At 47.4% G+C, this 17,220-nt stretch overlaps 1 protein-coding gene across 4 annotated transcripts; it reads right to left on the reverse strand.

Moving 5' to 3' along the window:
- Positions 1 to 449: 449 nt before the first annotated feature.
- On the reverse strand, positions 450 to 16,447 carry kdm3b (lysine (K)-specific demethylase 3B). Of its 4 annotated transcripts, none has more exons than XM_029257413.1 (26): positions 16,162 to 16,447; positions 14,689 to 14,856; positions 13,848 to 13,961; positions 13,656 to 13,761; positions 13,424 to 13,548; positions 12,947 to 13,015; positions 12,157 to 12,849; positions 11,519 to 11,990; positions 10,610 to 11,065; positions 10,263 to 10,470; positions 9,929 to 10,143; positions 9,650 to 9,802; positions 9,355 to 9,462; positions 9,084 to 9,211; positions 8,614 to 8,896; positions 8,131 to 8,354; positions 7,612 to 7,878; positions 7,324 to 7,495; positions 7,022 to 7,112; positions 6,799 to 6,929; positions 6,580 to 6,699; positions 5,013 to 5,036; positions 2,841 to 2,980; positions 2,335 to 2,511; positions 2,026 to 2,160; positions 451 to 1,237 (listed from the first exon to the last, which is right to left on the reverse strand). In XM_029257413.1, exons 1-26 carry the CDS (start codon positions 16,318 to 16,320, stop codon positions 1,157 to 1,159), a joined length of 5,019 nt encoding a protein of 1,672 aa, XP_029113246.1. In that variant the 5' UTR covers positions 16,321 to 16,447; the 3' UTR covers positions 451 to 1,156. The 4 variants fall into 4 exon arrangements, with proteins under 4 accessions (XP_029113243.1, XP_029113244.1, XP_029113246.1 ...); XM_029257412.1 differs by having other exon boundaries at positions 8,089 to 8,354; XM_029257410.1 differs by having other exon boundaries at positions 450 to 1,237; positions 8,089 to 8,354; positions 10,610 to 11,990.
- Between the last annotated feature and the right edge of the window lie 773 nt (positions 16,448 to 17,220).

Consider the following 17,220-nt stretch of genomic DNA (forward strand, 5'->3'; position numbering starts at 1 on the left):
GTTGTAACGTACAGGTAACTCAAACATCAGCATTGCCTACTTCACTTCAACAGATTAGTCCCTTTGCAAAATTTACATTTTTAGGGCATAGCAAATTTGCAGCTGCGATTCACTACTTAAGTGGTCAAACTGAAAGGTGGTTCTCCCCCTACAGCAAACATTTCCCCGAAACAGACTTGTTCCACACCACTTATACAGGGTAGTGTGTTTTATTTCATGTGGTTACCTCAATTCATGACAGAAAAATAGGGGAATACAAAAATCCAGTCCTAGGAATAAAAAATACAATATCCTACATAATTCAACAGCTGGCAGGGAAACAAAAAAAAAAAAAAAAAAAAAAAAAAAAAAAAAAAAAGACACTGAACATTTCCCTTTGTAAAATTTATTTTGAAAAAAATCATACAGACTGCTAAGATTAATTAGTATCAATATATAGATGACCAGAAGTTCTTAACTGTATGAATTTTAATTCTGGTACAATATACAATGCAGTGAGTCATTCATTCCAGGACAAAAAGGGGTGAGCAAAAAAAAAAAAAAAAAAAAAACACAAAAAAAAAGGCAAAAAAAAATTTCACCCGCACACACACACTTTTGAAGGATTGTAATTTTTCAATTCTCAGATGGTAACTGTCTTTCCTCTGTGTATAAAAGAAGTGTGAGGGAAGCCATAACTCAAAATGAGGAAAAAGAAAACAAAATACAAAACTTTGGTCTATTAACCTTAACTTCTCAAGCTCATGCCCATCAGAGAGGATGGAGGGACTTTTGTTTCATTTTATTTCTGTCGATATTTTTCAAACAATTCTAAAGCCACATAAAACACATCCGTTAGGGGAAGGTTTAGGGGGTTAAACCGTCAAGCTGAAGTTGCTAATACAAACGGAAGCTTCATCTCCATTCAGAAGGCACCTCACCATCCAAAGTCTCCGATTTGCTCCTGAATTTGATGTCTGCCCCATGAGAACTGAAACACTGACCTTAAATATGAAGGAAAAAAAACTTGTAATCAAACAATAAAAGTTAACACTAACGAAGTGTTCTCATCTATGCAAGAAGCTGAGTGAAGTCCTGGGTGCGAGAACCAAGTGAGGCAATTCATCTCCATTTCCCCGCAGCAGTTTTGTGTCGAGGCCACAGCAAGGTCAGACAGTTAGGAGCGAGCCAGTTTGGATTCATGGGCTTTCAGGGTTGCAACAGCATCCTTCACTGCGTGGTATATGATGTTTTTCACCTGCAGAAAACAAATCGCCAGCCTGTTCATAACAGCAGTATCTGACATGTTCTCAGGCTGTGGTGTGCTTTGATTTCCTCAGTGACAGGGTAAATATTACTGTACTATCTACAGAAACCTGACTATTAAATTAATAAGACATTTCTCTCAATTATCAAGTAATTTATTTAAAAGTAAATTCTTAAAATTAAGTTACCACTCATTTAAATTGGGGGGGGGGGGGCATACTTAGCCAGCAAATTCCCCCACCCAATTTTCTCTAACAAATTCTTGCCTTTCATTTTCAAACATAAAATCAAATTTCAAACCAAATCCAGAATATCAGAACTGCTCTGGACACCTTTAAATCCAGACTTAAGATCTACATGTTTAAAATCATTCATAAAACATTTGCATGCTCCTTTTTCCCCTTTCCCCTCATCACATCTTACCATTTCCTTTTAATCGTTTATTCTGTTGATCATTTAATGTCGGTTTCTAAATGTTGATATTTATTGGAAATTTCTGTTTTACAGTTGTAACCCATATATCTTGAAGCCGTTTTTAAATGCTGTATATAAACTGGCTATGAGAATGCACAGAAGCCATAAATCATGCTGAAAGGCTGGTATTGGCTTAAAGTTTGGTCTCATAAGGACTTTCTGGAGCAAGTTGGTAACACATTGTGGTACAACTTCCCATGACGGAAACATTCACTAGACAAGGGAAGCCTGCATTTTTTTTGCTTAAAATCTACAAAATATCAAAACTGATATTTTCATGTTTACATGTATGCATGTTCAGCCTACCTGCAGCTTATCCTCATGATTGGTGTGAGTGTTAGACAGGTGTCTGAACTCCTGTGTCAATCTAAAGCAGTGCTTCACATGCTCAGGGGAAACAAAGTCTTCTGCAACCTTAATACAGCTGTACAGATTATGAACCTGCAAAAAACAGACCAGCAAGAATTGTGTTATAGCATCAAAACATCAGGGCACATTAAACAACCACTAAATGCAGCAGGTTGTGTCCTCCATAGGATGAAAAGCTACTGGACTGCCCCATAATCCCAAATCTGCTTCCTGGCATAAAACAGAGCGCTCCCCATCCATGCATACCTGATGTGGAGCTCCAGCAGGGATGAAGACCGCATCCCCCAAGAACTGCACAATGGACCAGCCCTGTACACCATACTCCTCCTGCAGCCTGTGCCTCAGCACTTGGTCCAGATACCAGCTCTGATCATGGATGGGGTCGTGGTCAGGTGGGTTCTCTTGCCCTTGCTCCTCACCCACCTGCAAGCAGGAAAGCATGACTGGCTTTAATCAATCAACTGATGAATGGCACAGAGGATAACAGTGTAGTAACGTGAATGTTGGCGATGTGAAACCCACTCCCCACTAGATATAGTGCCCGTGAGTAAGGAATTCCCCCAAATTGCTCTGGTAAACCTCAGCTGTATAAGTAAGTCAGACTAAGTCACTCCACACAAAATTACAAGACATGTAATAAAACAAGCAAATCATGGCCGTGTCACAGATTCATACTTTTGGCATCCAATCGAAGGAATGTGGTGTTTTTTTTTTTTTTTTTTTTAAGACACAGAACCACTAAGCGGCATCACCTTGCGGAGCAGCTCTCGTATTTTCTCAGCATCCTTGGCAGCATAGATGTGCCATAGAGCTCCTGGCTTCTCCTTTCCCTCGTAGACCCGTCGCTTGGTCATCTCATCCACGTCCCCCTCCTCAATGGTTCTCATGACCTCTGAGCATTAAAAAGTAACATGCAAGACCAAGCATTTATCAATAAGACCATAAATTACTGAAAACTGATACCACATATAGGACTTCCCTATTTTTGGATGGAAGTTTATGTCCAAGTTTGTGGGAAATGGCCAAATATTCCCAGTCACAATGTAACTATATAAAACACATTCAGTTTCATTGTTTTTTTCCTTTTGAACACAATTCTAAATAACTCTTACCACAGGATGTCATTTAGGAAACATGTCCACAAAGTGTTCTAGATATCTAGCAAAACAAAGTACAAATTACTTTTAGGCTGTGAAATATTTAAAAGAATCTGATTGCCAGTGAGTGGGTTGGACCACGGTCCTGCTCTCCGGTGGGTCTGGGGTTCAAGTCCCACTTGGGGTGCCTTGCGACGGACTGGCGTCCCGTCCTGGGTGTGTCCCCTCCCCCTCCGGCCTTACGCCGTGTTACCGGGTAGGCTCCGGTTCCCCGCGACCCCGTATGGGACAAGCGGTTCTGAAAATGTGCGTGTGAGAGATTGCCAGCGTTCTTCCAATTAACTCCAACTGACGTCTCTGGATTCAACAAATATAACCATCCTCTTATATCACTGTGCTCCTTCCATATGCTGTATTTTAATGATTTCAATAAATCCCCCACTGTAGACAATATATACAGTAAAGCAACCTGTACTGTAATTCTGAACTGCTATTTTCTCTTTTTGCAACAGAAAAACATTGTGAAATTGGTGATTTACAACAAACTCCATCACAAGACACTGACAAATACTGACAAACATGCACACATTACTAAAGATTACTTGCAAAAGAGAAAATACCATATGGCTAATGATTAAGTTTTTTTTCTTTTAAATCAGACTTGGACAGTGTGACTAGAAAGAAAAGACTTAGGCTTTAAGATTATGAAAAAGTTAAGACAAAATCTACATTTGGGTTTTGGGTGGGTGGATTTAATGCCTGTTTAGGGTTTACCTCTCAACCCATGTGAAGAGTAATGTATGAAAGCTTAACATCCAGCATCCTACTAACCAGCCGTCACATCCTTAAATCAGTTAACTGATGTGATCACGGTAGTAAACGACCAATATTGAGGGATCCATGTAATTCAGGGCAATAGAACTGTATTTGTGGTCATGTCAAGAAATGAAGACATTAGGAGAAGTCTATATAGAACAACCACCAGCACTACCACCATCCACCTTGAACCCAGAAAGCTTTTCGTTTATCTTATGGTTTTATAAGAAAAACAAGCGTTAAACCAGAAACCCTGAACATTACTATCAGTGATTTATTTCCAGCAGAGCTGCAGATAGAAAGAGCCCATGAGGGATGGAGCATTACAACCAAGGCCCTACAGAGTCAGGTGCACTGACAAACAAGTGGGCATATGGGGTTCACAGATGTAGATACCTTCACATTAAGTCATTACCTACCTGTCCCTCAACACTTTGAATTTGTACCTCACAGACAGCTCTCCGAACAATCCCTTTTCATGGTAGAGAAGCTCAGAATAGGATAAAATTGGTGCAAGTGAATACCACCAATAATACTATGTGAGCACCACATAGCAGAGGGGTAGACCTCCCTCTGCTAGAATGGAAATGGGGGGGGGGAGAGAAAAAAAAAAAAAAAAAAAAAAAAAAACACACTTGGCTGCCTTTCACCTACTCCTCTACAAAGCCAGCACGGTACCTATCCAAGATGAATCCTGAGATTTAGGCACTTTTTAAATGAAGAACCCCTTAATAGATTGAGCCTTTCTGTGCAGACAGCAAGAGGTTAAAATGGAGACGTGCCAATGCAGGAAAATTAAATTAGGATGTCAAGAAGGCAGCACTAGATTGTGCTAGCCTGATAGTGTCCCATTTGAAGGACGACAGCGCAGGGCAAACAGAAGGGGATTCTGTGGGTTGGGGGGAGGGTGGGTGGAGAGAACAGTTAGCCAAGGGCATGCCAAGGTAGGTAATAACAGTTTTAATAAAATTTAAAAAAAAAAAAAAAAAAAAAAAAAAGATGTACACACACCTTTATATCCAGAGGTATCTGCTTCTGTGAATGAGAAATTTTACCAGAATCAACACAAGTAAGGACCTTGTTCACGTGAGTAAAGCCTATACTGTCCAGTGTAACACAGAAGCCATGTTTGTGGGTATGTTCTGGAGGCTTTAACACTGGGAAGGTGGGTAGTGGTGGGTGCAGGGTGGAGGATAGGGTCTGCTCCACTACAGAGGCTGGATGCTCTGTGGGTAGTAGGGCTTGCCAATATCAAGGGACAGAGGATCTGGGTAAAATGCTGAAGGAATCATGTAAGTGGAGACGAGACAAAGGGGTGGAGGTCTCAAACACGGACAGAGAGCTACAAAGGAAAAGCAGCTGGACATGTGCGATGGCATCTGATATGAGAATTATACCTGTACACCAGCAAGCTTGTTGGGGGATGTGAATTCTGCAGCACACCTATCTCCGTTAACAACCTGTAATAGGTTTACACACTAATGCTATTATACTACCATTGCTGTTATATAGACTGGGTCCTTTCGGGTTAGGAAACAAAGGATTTGTTTCACACATGCCAGACAGTCTTTAGGTTAAAGCTGATGAACAGCTTATACACACTGCTTAGGTTTTTTTCAAAAGCACATTAACATAAATGAAACCAACTTGCCCTAGAATGTATTTCCATTTTTATGCTGTGTTTGACACTTATAGCCCTAATAGTTTCTGCTTTAATAGGTTTAAAATGAGGGGGGGGAATACTCAATAAGAAATGTTACTGGCCTGAGCCTGCATATTACCCTCCAGAATACATTAACATGTCATTTTCATTCTCAAAACATGCAAGCAAAAGTGCTCTCTACTTTTAAACACTTGTACAATAAAATTAACATGATAGAAATATGAGCAAACACAATGCTTGTCAATTACCTGAAACAAGTCACACTGAAGAAATCAATGTGGGTGAACACACATATACACTGGCTTCTCAACTGTCGAATTGTGAATTCTCAAAAACGCAAAAATGTGCTTTCTTCAAAATAAAAGTGGATATTTTCTTTTATTTGTAAAGCTTGCAGCAGAGCAAACGCAACACATTTAGCCACCGATCCAACAGATGGCAGCGAAAGACGAGCAAAAGGGCGACGTGTGGGACTGCCCAATTTACTCACTCACTTTCACTCTATTTACGGCTCACATCTGTTCTTCAGCGTTTACGATTCTAATTCTAATAGTCAGCAAAGAGAGGCATACTGTTACGACGGAGACCGAAGTGGACATACAGCTGAAGAACGCTGCACATGCTTAAGGGTCGAATTGGTCAACAGTTGGGACTGAAAATGTTCCGTTTTATTTTTTACTATAGCGTAAATGTTAAACAACGTAACGATAAGTACTTTTTTTAAATAGTTTTTAATCTGAGGATTTTGTAAGACCTAGCCTGGAAGCAATCCAAGGGATGGTTCTATTATTGAGCTTTTATGGATCGTGACTTCAGATCGCAATTAAATCCAAAAGCCGAGGAGCCAGCGTATCAGAAGTATGGGAGATTCACTCACAGGTCACAATGGAAACTCCAGTGGCCTCAACTACTCACCCTCCTCATGGTTGTCTGCACCATGTGGGATTCCCACATACACCATAACATTCACAGCATCAGACACATCCAGGTGCAGGTTTGTAGTGCCCACTTTCCTGTCCTCCGTGGAGATCAGTCCTGGTTGCATTTGGATTACGAAGACAAAAAAAGCATTACTATCAATGCAGCCAAGAGCAAGACAAGCCGCTCAGTCAACCCAGAAGTTAAGCTCTTTACCATAAGCATTGTACATCTTGGGCCCCAGGTCTGGGCGCACAAAGAAGTTTGGCAGCCGGGAGGCCAGGTTGAGACGCCCATCTCTCTTGGTGTACTCCGGGAGAGGGAGGTTTTCCATCAGGTCATCAAACCTGTGAGGAAGGACGAAGGAAAGCAAAACGCTCAGTCTATCAGTATCTATACGCAAGTGACAGGTGTGCGCGAGTATGTGTGTGGCTCTTACCGCGAAGGCATCATGTCTCGAAAATCCTCTCCCGGAGGCCAGTCCTTCAGCTTGAGCACCATTGGCTGGCCATCCGTGCCATGCAGCCGCTCTGAAAAGTACACACGCGTACAGAGAAAGTATCGGCAGCCAACCTATCTAGAAAGCATACAAGTGCTTGTTTCGCCTTGTACAAAGCTGTGAATTTCCTTGGATGAAGGCATCAGCTAAGTAAGTAAAGAAAAACTGACAATCACCACCAATAAATCTCAGGTAGAAACTGATTATATGTGCATATGGACAATCTCCACAGCAGTACTTACTAGAGATCACCTGGAAGCCATCCCAGAAGTCCCGAACCTTGACATCAGAGATTATAGCGCAATTCCTGCAGTTGACCAGATCAACATCCTGGTCGCCAAACTCCTTGCTGAAGGCCTCCGGCCGCCATAGACAGTTGTTCAGCTTCTTGTGTACACCAGAGACCAGAACAGGCTGCAGATGGACACAGGCACATCTTTTTACCAGCAGACTTCTGACCAGAAATTAAAGTTCCCCGACAAAATGAAGTCAGATCAACAGGCAGCACCCACTCAGCTCCAAATATTCACCTGTCCCTGTTTCCAGCACTCGCGGAAGATTTTCCAGTTGTTGCTATTGCTGGGGTCCTGCAGGCAAAGTAGTCGCCCGTCACATAGCCAGGAGTGGGAAGTATGAGAGTCCAGTACACCGAGTCCCATGACACCATCCCGACGGCCCGAAGCTGCCGCCTCTCCTCCTTCAAGAGGACCGCGACGGGCTTCTGCCTTCTTCGTCTCCACCACAGACGCAATGATGTGGTCCAGGAAGTTGGGCAGGTTGCCCTTGGTCTTGTCACCCTTCAGGGGGTGAAAGAGAACTCAATCAAATACTCCAAAACCAAAAAGCAAATTGCTTTACCAAATTCCAAAGCAAGGAACAGGAAGAAACTATGCCAGTATGAGGATTAACATGAGACACTACATCAGTGTCTAACACCCTCCAAATCTCTAATCACACTTGGAACTAGGACTATGGTACCATATATGATGACCTTATAGGATGCATACACAGACCACAGACGACGTAGAGAACACAGAGGGGAAGGGCACCCCAGTGTCAGAAGGCCCCTGTGGAAGCTTCCCAGGCCCAGAGTTCAGCAGGTCCCTCAAGCTGGAGCCCTCTGCCTTGGGCTGGGTGGCGCTGGAGCTCAAGAGCAGGCTGTTGAAGAGTTTCGGGCTGGAGACGTTGGAGTGTTTGGACTGAGAGCTGAAGGAGTCCAGGCTGAAGGGGGAGCGAGCGTCACGCCCCATTACCGAACGCAACAAGCTGGAGTCTGGTAGAGGAAATAGAGGCAGCAAGAAGGGTGGCGAAGATGAACAAGGAACACAGGAACAGGCATCAAATCCATCATGACTTAACTCTCCTACCCATTTGAACAGCTGAATATTTTACTGAAGTAAACCACAGCAAGACTTCTTGGCAATTTAACCAACAGCCCTGAGCATGCTTAACAACCATTTTCAGCCTTAAGTACACTACCGTTTGAGAATGTATTTTGTTTCTCTTTATTCCCCACTCTTCTCCATCCCCACCTTTTGTCTCTTCTTTGGCCTTCTGGGTGGCCAGGTCTGCCAGCCAGTGCAAAGCAGAGGGGGAAGGGCTCTCCGTGCCAAGTGGGCGAAGCTCCTTGGCTGTAGGGGTCTGGGCTGCAGCAGGGGCACTGTTGGGGTCACCAGCATCCCCGGCAGCCTCGCTGCCTCCTTCGGCAGCTGGATCTGCATTAGCGGTTTTCACATCCCCACCTGGGCCAGCCGGGCCTGATCCAGTCGCACTCCCGCCACTACCGGGGCTGCCGGTGCTAGAGCTGACACCCGACTGCATGGAGCACACAAAACTCATCAGAAACACTAAGCACAAGAGCTACCGCTGAAAAGACTACTAAAATTATTCACTTGGGTAACTAATGAAGTCAAGCCTTTCACTGCCAAGGCAACCTGCTTGTAATCCTACATTAGTCAGCACATAAGTAAAATCAGAAAATGTTATAAAAGGAACTGTTTACCTGTGAGAGACCATTGGGGGCACTTGAGCGTATCTGAGGTTTGGAGTGGCGACTGGTACAGGGGCAATTAGCCTTTATGCCCCATTTGCCCCGTGCAGCATGTACCATGTCCCCAATATTGTACAAAGCTAAGAGACAAAGAGGAAAAATGTGAATGATGAGACCACTAAGACAATACAAAGATTTACTGTCAACATGGAGGCAAAATCACAAAGGGTTTGTGGAGTCAGATGCTGCATGAGTAAAAAGGAGAAAGGTCATGGACGGTGACCTGTGCCAGGGATGATCTGGGTGGGCATGAGATTCTGGGGCTCATGAGGCTGGCCCTTGGCACACTTCAACCAAGAGAAGACCTCATCATCTGGGCCGTCGTCAGGCTCTGAGGAAGAGAGCACACAAGAATACATACAGACCCACCTATTTGTTTTTCTTGCCTTATGCCTGTGTTAAAGCGCTCTGTGTCACTGCGTAACAAGAGCTCTCTATAAAAATAAATTGAACTGAATATAGGCCTAGCACCACTGTACCTTTGCTTATCTGGTGTACAAATGGAGCCTCACACTCACCTTCTCGCAAGCGGCTCTTGCGCAGCCTATAACAGTCCAGGCACACTCCGAAGCCACACTTGCGGCACACCCAGTGAATGTTGAAGAGCGTGGTCTCGCACACGTCACACATTTCCCGGATGCCACACACTGCTCGTTTCCACGCGACTTTCTCTGAAGAACAAATTTGGGCCAACATGTAAATAAAAAAAAAAATAATAAAATCCCTTAGACTTTACAGATGCTTCCCTCAGTCAAGAGGCAAAAAGATGTCAACGATTAAATAAATTCAGAACATACGATGGGGTTCCACCATCATCATGGCCTCCTTTTCTGACATAACAAGCTGGCAGAACTGGTCTCCAACATTGGCCAAGATGTATTTCGAGGTGTCTAGGTCTAGACCCTCCACAGGACCTGAGGATGGCAGCCATAAACCCATCGCGAGTGGGTCACTCTGTTGGGGACTCAAGAAGCCCTCCACACGAAGGACCCCTTTGCGTGTGAACGCCAACCTAGTTTGAGAGAGAAATCAAAATGGTCAAACCTGCTCTCTTTCTATGAGAAAACTGCCTCTCATATCCCACCTCTAACACCACTGCTAGTTATTAAGCTACCATACCCATATGGTCACCTGCGGAAGTGAAAGAATCGACAGGACACAGTAGAATCGTCCTCATCTGGGTCCTGCTCACGAAATTTGCGGTAGCGCTCCAGACGGCATTCCCGGCACTTGTGTAGGTGAGGTGCCACGTTGATGCAAGACCCATCCTGGAGGAAAGCCTCACCTGACTGCTTCAATCTGCGCACCTTTGACATGTCCTTCAGAACTGACTGACCCACTACCAGGGTGGAGAGAAAAGAATGAGTAGAAGGGGTAGTATCAGAACAAGATGTACTTTATTAGAGCTGATAGAGAGACACTGGTACAGCGTAGCTTGGCCAATTGCCCCAGAGAAAAACGACACAAAGATCTCTCACCTTTGAAGGGCTTGTTACGTGGTCGGTTCTTGCTCACGACCTTGGGCTTGCTCTTGTCCAAAAGCAAAGTTCCGTCTGATACTGAAAGCTGATGGCGAGAGTTCAGGTCACTGTCGAGGGCATCTGTTTCGCTGAGATCCGATAGGTCACTGTTGCTACTGGAGTCAGAATCCCGCTTTGTGGAGAGTCCTCGGTCGCTCAGAGAGAACTTCTGGGGTGTGGCTTCAAAGGGAAGAGGCACTTCAACACTCCCTCCAGTACTGCTAGCAACACTGCTAAACAGGGAAGAGAAACCAGAGCCCACAGGGCCCTGTGGCTCTGCCTTGCCTCCTCCTACAGAGGCTTCTGCCTCCACACAGTCCACAGACTCCTCTGTACTAGGACTGGGCGTCTGCAAGGCCTCCAAAGCCCCTGGCTGTGGTTTCTGGTTCAGAGAGGTATTGGATCCCGAGGAGCCTGCAGTTGTAGAAAGAGAAGTGAACGAAGTGGACAGAAGGCCTTTAGGAGTCTCAGACATTGTGAAGAGGTTAGGTTTCGCCTCTACCAAGGTGCCAGCGGGATCCGACCCCAAGGTACCCTTTGCGGTAGAGTTTGGGGATGGGGTAACGGAAGACTGGGCTGATGACCTGGCAGCAGACATGCCACTGAAGGGACTGTGGGAGAGTTTCTCCGCAAAGGCTAAAAAGGGATTTGTTGGTTCTTCGCGCTTGGAGGGCTGTAAGAAGAGGTTCTCATGAGTCTCCTTCTGCTGAGAACTCGCCAACAGACCCAGCCCACCAGCACCACCTGAGGTCCCACTGGCACCACCCAGACCACTGCAGCCAAGCGTTCCAGCACCCAGAGCACCCATGCCCAGCCCAGAGCCCAAGCTGCTGCCACCAGGAAAGGCAGGCGAGAGCTTGGGCATACCATCCCCTCCAAAAGGTTTGGCAGGCACAACACCGTTGCCAGTTGGTGTGCCTTCAGCCGCTTTGGGAGGCTCTTTGAGAGGGGCTGCCGACCCGAACAAGCCTGTAGAAGCTGGTGTCGATACCGCCTTCTTGGAGCCCTCTGAAGGAGCGGAAGGCTTTAAGAGGCTGGGTGGCTCCTTGCTAAGGCTCTCCGACACGGCCGTGAAATAGTTGGTACCGGCCGGCTGGCCCTGACTCAGGGAATGTTTCCGGGCCATACACTGGAAGAACAGGTTCTGCGAGGCATCTGTGTCCCGCGACGGTTCCTCTTTGCCACCAAAACCGAACCCGAACGGTCGACTCTCCAATCCAGCAGATCCATTGGTCTGGGTTGAGGTTTGTGTGCGCGCTTCCCCAAACACAGTAGCCCCCAGGGGGCTAGACTGAGGCAGTCTGAACCCTGGGGCAGCTAGAACGGGAGTCTTAGAGTTCTGAAACAGAGTGCAAAATAAGCCAACACTATGAACTACACATCTATACACAAACACTGAACGACAACAGCATGACATCAGACAAAAACAGTGTGTGTTACTCTAAGTTGAGAAGTCGGTGCAACAAAAGACCAAGACTGATTAAAAGTATTAAAGCCAATCTCACTTCAGTTTGGGCCCCAGTCCAGGTGGGAGGCTTCTGAGTGAAGTCTGGAGCGGCAGAGCTGGTGACATTAGAGACATTTCCTTCAGTTAAGATCCGAGCCGAGGTGGTGGCGTTAGCGGTCGTGGCAGGAGAAGGAGATGTCCCAGAGCTGGAGAAACTAACCAGAGCACCCTCCTTCTCAGGCACTGTAGGCTGAGTAAGCTTGGCTGAGGCAGCTGGGACAAGGCTGGGCATCTGGCCCAGAGAGGGAAAGGAAGTGCTGGAGAAGGGCGAGGGTGCTGGTCTAAGAGTGGGCAACGTTGGGGGACAGGGGGCTGCCGAGTCCCCAGGGCTAACCAGGGTCCGTCCATTTTCCTTGGTGTATGTAGAGAAAGGGAGGTTACCCGGCCCCTGCGAGGAGCCCGAGTCTGGGGAGCCCTGAGCCTGAGGCCGGACATCCTCCGGTGCAACACCGCTGCTGCTAGACCCTGCGCCTCCTCCTCCAGCCTCTCCTTCCCATGCTAAAATGTCATCTGTCATCCCCTCATCAGCACCGCCCCCGTTCTGCCCATCCACGGCACCCTCCACACCCCCTTTAAAACGCTTTAGTGTTGTGTCTCCATCGCTCTCTGAGGTGTTCCTTCGCCGTCGTCCGCACTCCCCTTTTGCCTCGTCGCTGTCCTTCCTTCGCCTGCCGGCCTTCCCCGCCAAGCCCTGCACAGCCATTCAAGAGCGTGAAGTCAGCGTTTCAAATATAACCGCTGTCTGAGCCACGATGCTGTACTAACGAAACAAGATAACAGCAGCAAACCTCATCAGGCAGATCTTTAGCCAGCATCACATGTATTACCCGGGGGTCCACCATCTCCGTCTTGTCACCCTGTGATTTAAGAAGAGGGCCACAGAAATGTTCAAAAGTTGCAAACATACATGCACCAGCAGCATCAGCTCTGAGTATAAATATGTGCCAAAGATGGTAAAGGGGAATGCCCAAGGAGTTTGACCAGGGTAACCGGAAGGAGACAACTGGAACTGGAGGGAAAAAAATACAAACAAGATCAAAGACGCAACAGACTTTTTACACAGACGAACATTACTTTGCTAAAAGAGCATCAGACTGACTTCAAACTGTAGGAAAGGCGTTTCCACAACATTTCCATGCATGATATTTTCCAAATTAGCTATTGATATTCCGTTATTCCATTGCATTTGCGAAGAGAAAGTCATATTACATGAGCAATCCAGTGGGACCGCTATGGTTCTCTGGTCAGTAAAGAGGGCTACGCACCTTTTCAAAGGAAATTTCCATAATGTGAGAGACTGGGTCGTGCTGAGAGACGAGGCCAATGGACCAGGGTTCCTCAAACTCAGGCTGGTACACTCGAACTTTGCGGCCCTGGATCGTGTATGAACCTGTGGGCGCACAAACTAAGGTTTACCGCTTTATCCGTAACAGAAGCATTTATAAGGGGGGTCAGCAAACTACCATCCGCAATGCAGAAAGCAAAACAAAACCTCACCCTTCCTCAGGATCTCCTGTAGCTCAAAATCACGGTGCCAGCTGCTGATGGCCGACTGCACAGAGGGCTGATCCTTCAGAGTTGAATGTCTCACATCTTTCTCTACCTGCAGAGAACCAAAAAAAAAAAAAAAAAAAAACGTCACGGATGTCACTGTTGCCGAGTTCAGAAATTCCTCCAGCGGAGACATACCTCAAATATCTGCAAGGAATTCTCATTTGGGAGAAAACCGAGGGTTCTTGTCCCAAAGAACTCAACAGGAACAAGGGAGCCTAAGCCAACACGATCTACCAGGGGCCGGAACACCTGCAGGAGAAGTAGAGACAGCACAGATCAGAAAAACTGCTGTAGTTTTCCTACAGTCTTCATATTGTCCTTGATGAAGCAAGGATCAGGTGAACTAGAACGTAATTTATAGCAGAAGAATTTTCTGGGCAACTTGAAGGAGAAGACTTCAACATGTTAAAAGGACAGGTGTAATCACTCAACCGACGCGCTGATTTCACGAATGCGAATCTCGCATTCCATCTGCGGAAACGACTAGCTGGAGGTCAACAAACCAATGGACTGCGGCGAACGAAAGCAACACAGCTCCAGCCTGTACAAGGGTGGCACGGCGGCACAGCGAGTAGCGCTGCTGTCTCACAGCGCCTGGGTGGTGTGAGAGAACATGGGTTCGTACCCCGCTCAGTCTGCGCGGAGTTTGCGTGTTCTCGCCGTGTCCGCCTGGGTTTTTCTCCAGGTGCTCCGGTTTCCTCCCACACTCCAAAGACATGTTGTTCAGATTCCCCCATAGCGTGTGAGTGACAAAGTGTGTGCTTCACTGGTGTATGGATGAGTGACCCAGTGTAAGTAGTGTATCCAGCAGTGTAAGCCACCCTGGTGAGTAAGGTGTGTGGGCTCATAACACTACATAGTGTTCGTTGTAAGTCGCTTTGGAGAAAAGCGTCTGCTACGTAAATAAATGTAAATGTATGAGAATGTGGCACCACCTCTCCCTCCCCTACCTCTGCCCAAAGCATGTGGTACTGACCAGCGCTGGCCAAGCAGAGCCAGGGGTGACCACTTCTCCCGGCAAGGCGAGGTCGCTGCAGGCTGCCCAAACGATGGAGCTCTCCACCAGCACGGCCCGCACCTCCTCTCCGTACACCCGCACCCAAGATCGCTGTCGCCACTGACAGTCCTCAAATTCCACGAACACCTGAAGGGGGCACAGATTCAAGCTCACCAAACAGACACAACTCCAATAACTCTGAGCAAGTGATACAGAAACGTGGAAATCTGGCTGTACTGACACACGCATTCTGACTGAAATAAGCTGGATAACGAAGACAGCAAATAAAAGAGAGGGACAAACTCCCCATCTGAGTGGGAGGGAGAAAGAAAGGGGGGAAAAAAAGAAAAAAAAAAGGTGCAGACACTGGAGGCGGAGATCCGTTTTGGAAACGTATGGAACTATGGCGGGCTCTCCGGCATCACATCCTCCAGTAGGAGTTCAACCTGGAGCGAACAGGAGGGTTCGGACACATCGGCCGAACGGCACCCCGCACTACCCACTCCACTCTTGAACCCCGTCTGCCCCTGCACGTGCTAGGTGGACACCTCATTTCAGTGACGTCATCCGCATGTCAACACGGTCACGAAATCTAACTCTGCACCAGCTGCGTGTCCCATCCGACCTGCCAATAATAATACCGGTCCACAGCGGCCGAGCTGAAGGTCACTGCGTGCACGTGCCCTCGTGACGCCGAAAACAACGACATCCTGCACGAGCACAAACAATGAATGAACAGCCACGAACCTACGAAGAAATAAGGAAGAGAATGCAACACGCTATTTATACCGGGAACAATGCGAACCGGCAGAGTCGGTTATAACTGCAGTGTAGGGCGATTTTGTGTCTATGAGTATGACATGTTTTCGTTAATGCGGTCAGCGGATCTTCGCACGGCATGAACACAAACACGCGCGCACACACACACACACACACACACACACACACACAAGAAACACTCACAAATGAATCTTGAAATTTGTGCAAGCAAATGCAATCCCAGCCTGCAAACGCGCTCAATCAATGATCCCGCGAGCGGAGCCGCGAGGCCCAGCAGCAGCACTGACTGAGAGCACAGCGCTGTTTTTCAGCGCACAGAGACTCGAGGCTGCGTGCAGCTGGTCACGTAACCGCGCGCGCACGGGCCGCGAGCCGCGCGCTGCAGTGTTACTACGCTCCGCTGAGTGGAGGGAGACGCGACCGCTTTCACTGCGCCTCAGCCGCGGCCTCCCCAGCGCCGAGTCTGTAAGCCTAACCGTAAGTAACCCGCCCGACGGCCCCGTTCCGCCTTCGGGACCCGCAATAAGTCCGTTTCGTTTGCTCGGGCCCCGGCTGCGCCTCCTCCTCCTCGCACGGCTGTCGTGTAAAAGAAAAAGGGGAAAAAAAAAAAAAAAACAAAAAAAAAAAACTGACCGTCGGCCGCGCCGCCGTCCGTCCCTCTCCGCCGCTCACCTCTACCCCGGGGCTGGCCAAGCCGATCACGCTGACCGCCCGCACGGTCCCGCGGAGCCAGTCCCGCGTTCGCGGGTCCGCGTCGGCGCTCGAACCGGAGCCCGCGTCCCCGAGCAGGAGCAGCAGCCGCTTCCCCACCAGACCCAGCGAGTCCCCCATGTCGGCTACCCACCGAGAGCCACTTCCTCACCGGGAACTCCGAGGCGCGGAACAACGAAAAAAGGCCGTGATAAATGTTGTTTTTTTTTTTTTTTTAGAAAAAAAAAAAAATTAAATAAAAAAACCCCCCCAACCAAAACGAGCGTTTACAGCAAAAGAAAAAAAAAAAAAAAAAAAAAAAAGGACTGAGCGCGCGTCACGAGGAGGCCCTCCCCCTCCCGTGTGCACGGCGCTCGCGGGGACCCCGAAGCCGCTTTGGCAGACGGCGTTCAGACGTTACTGAGCACAAAGCGACGCTCCCGCTCCGTCCGCCATTGAGCCCTGCAACAATCGAGCTCTCCTCGCACTGCGGGGTTCAAACGCTCGGCGTGCGCGTGAGCGACCCCTACCGGCCGCACTGACCCTTCGTCATTACCGCAGGGGAGAGCGGAGCGGCGCCGTTTGGCCGATGCTGCCCGCTTGTGTGTGTATATACAAATATATGTGTGCGTGTACGTACAAGTGTATTATTGGTCCTTTTAAGCTCTTGTGTGCGCAGGTTTTCCCAGAATCTCTGACCAGCAAAACAAGCAGAAGAGTGCCATACAACGTTGTACCAGTTATTACTATAATAATAATAATAATAATAATAATGGATGTCAGTTAACCTCACCCCAACATGTAGTGTATTTGTAGGCATGTGGAGAACCTTAATTCAACTCACCTGCACACTGTTTCAAACTCCTGCCTATGTGTTTTGTGAGCGTTGGGGATTCTAACTGCACGAATCACTAAATGTGTCCTGTTACCCTGGAGACCAAAAGTAGCTTTTCAACATTGGGAAAACGCTGGATAGCCCCCTTCACGGCGACCCTTAGTTGGACAAACGCATAATAAAAGAGAGCGAGTGAAATGGCAAGA

This window comes from Scleropages formosus, chromosome 13, assembly GCF_900964775.1.
Source record: "Scleropages formosus chromosome 13, fSclFor1.1, whole genome shotgun sequence".
NCBI classification, from domain to species: Eukaryota; Metazoa; Chordata; class Actinopteri; order Osteoglossiformes; family Osteoglossidae; genus Scleropages; species Scleropages formosus.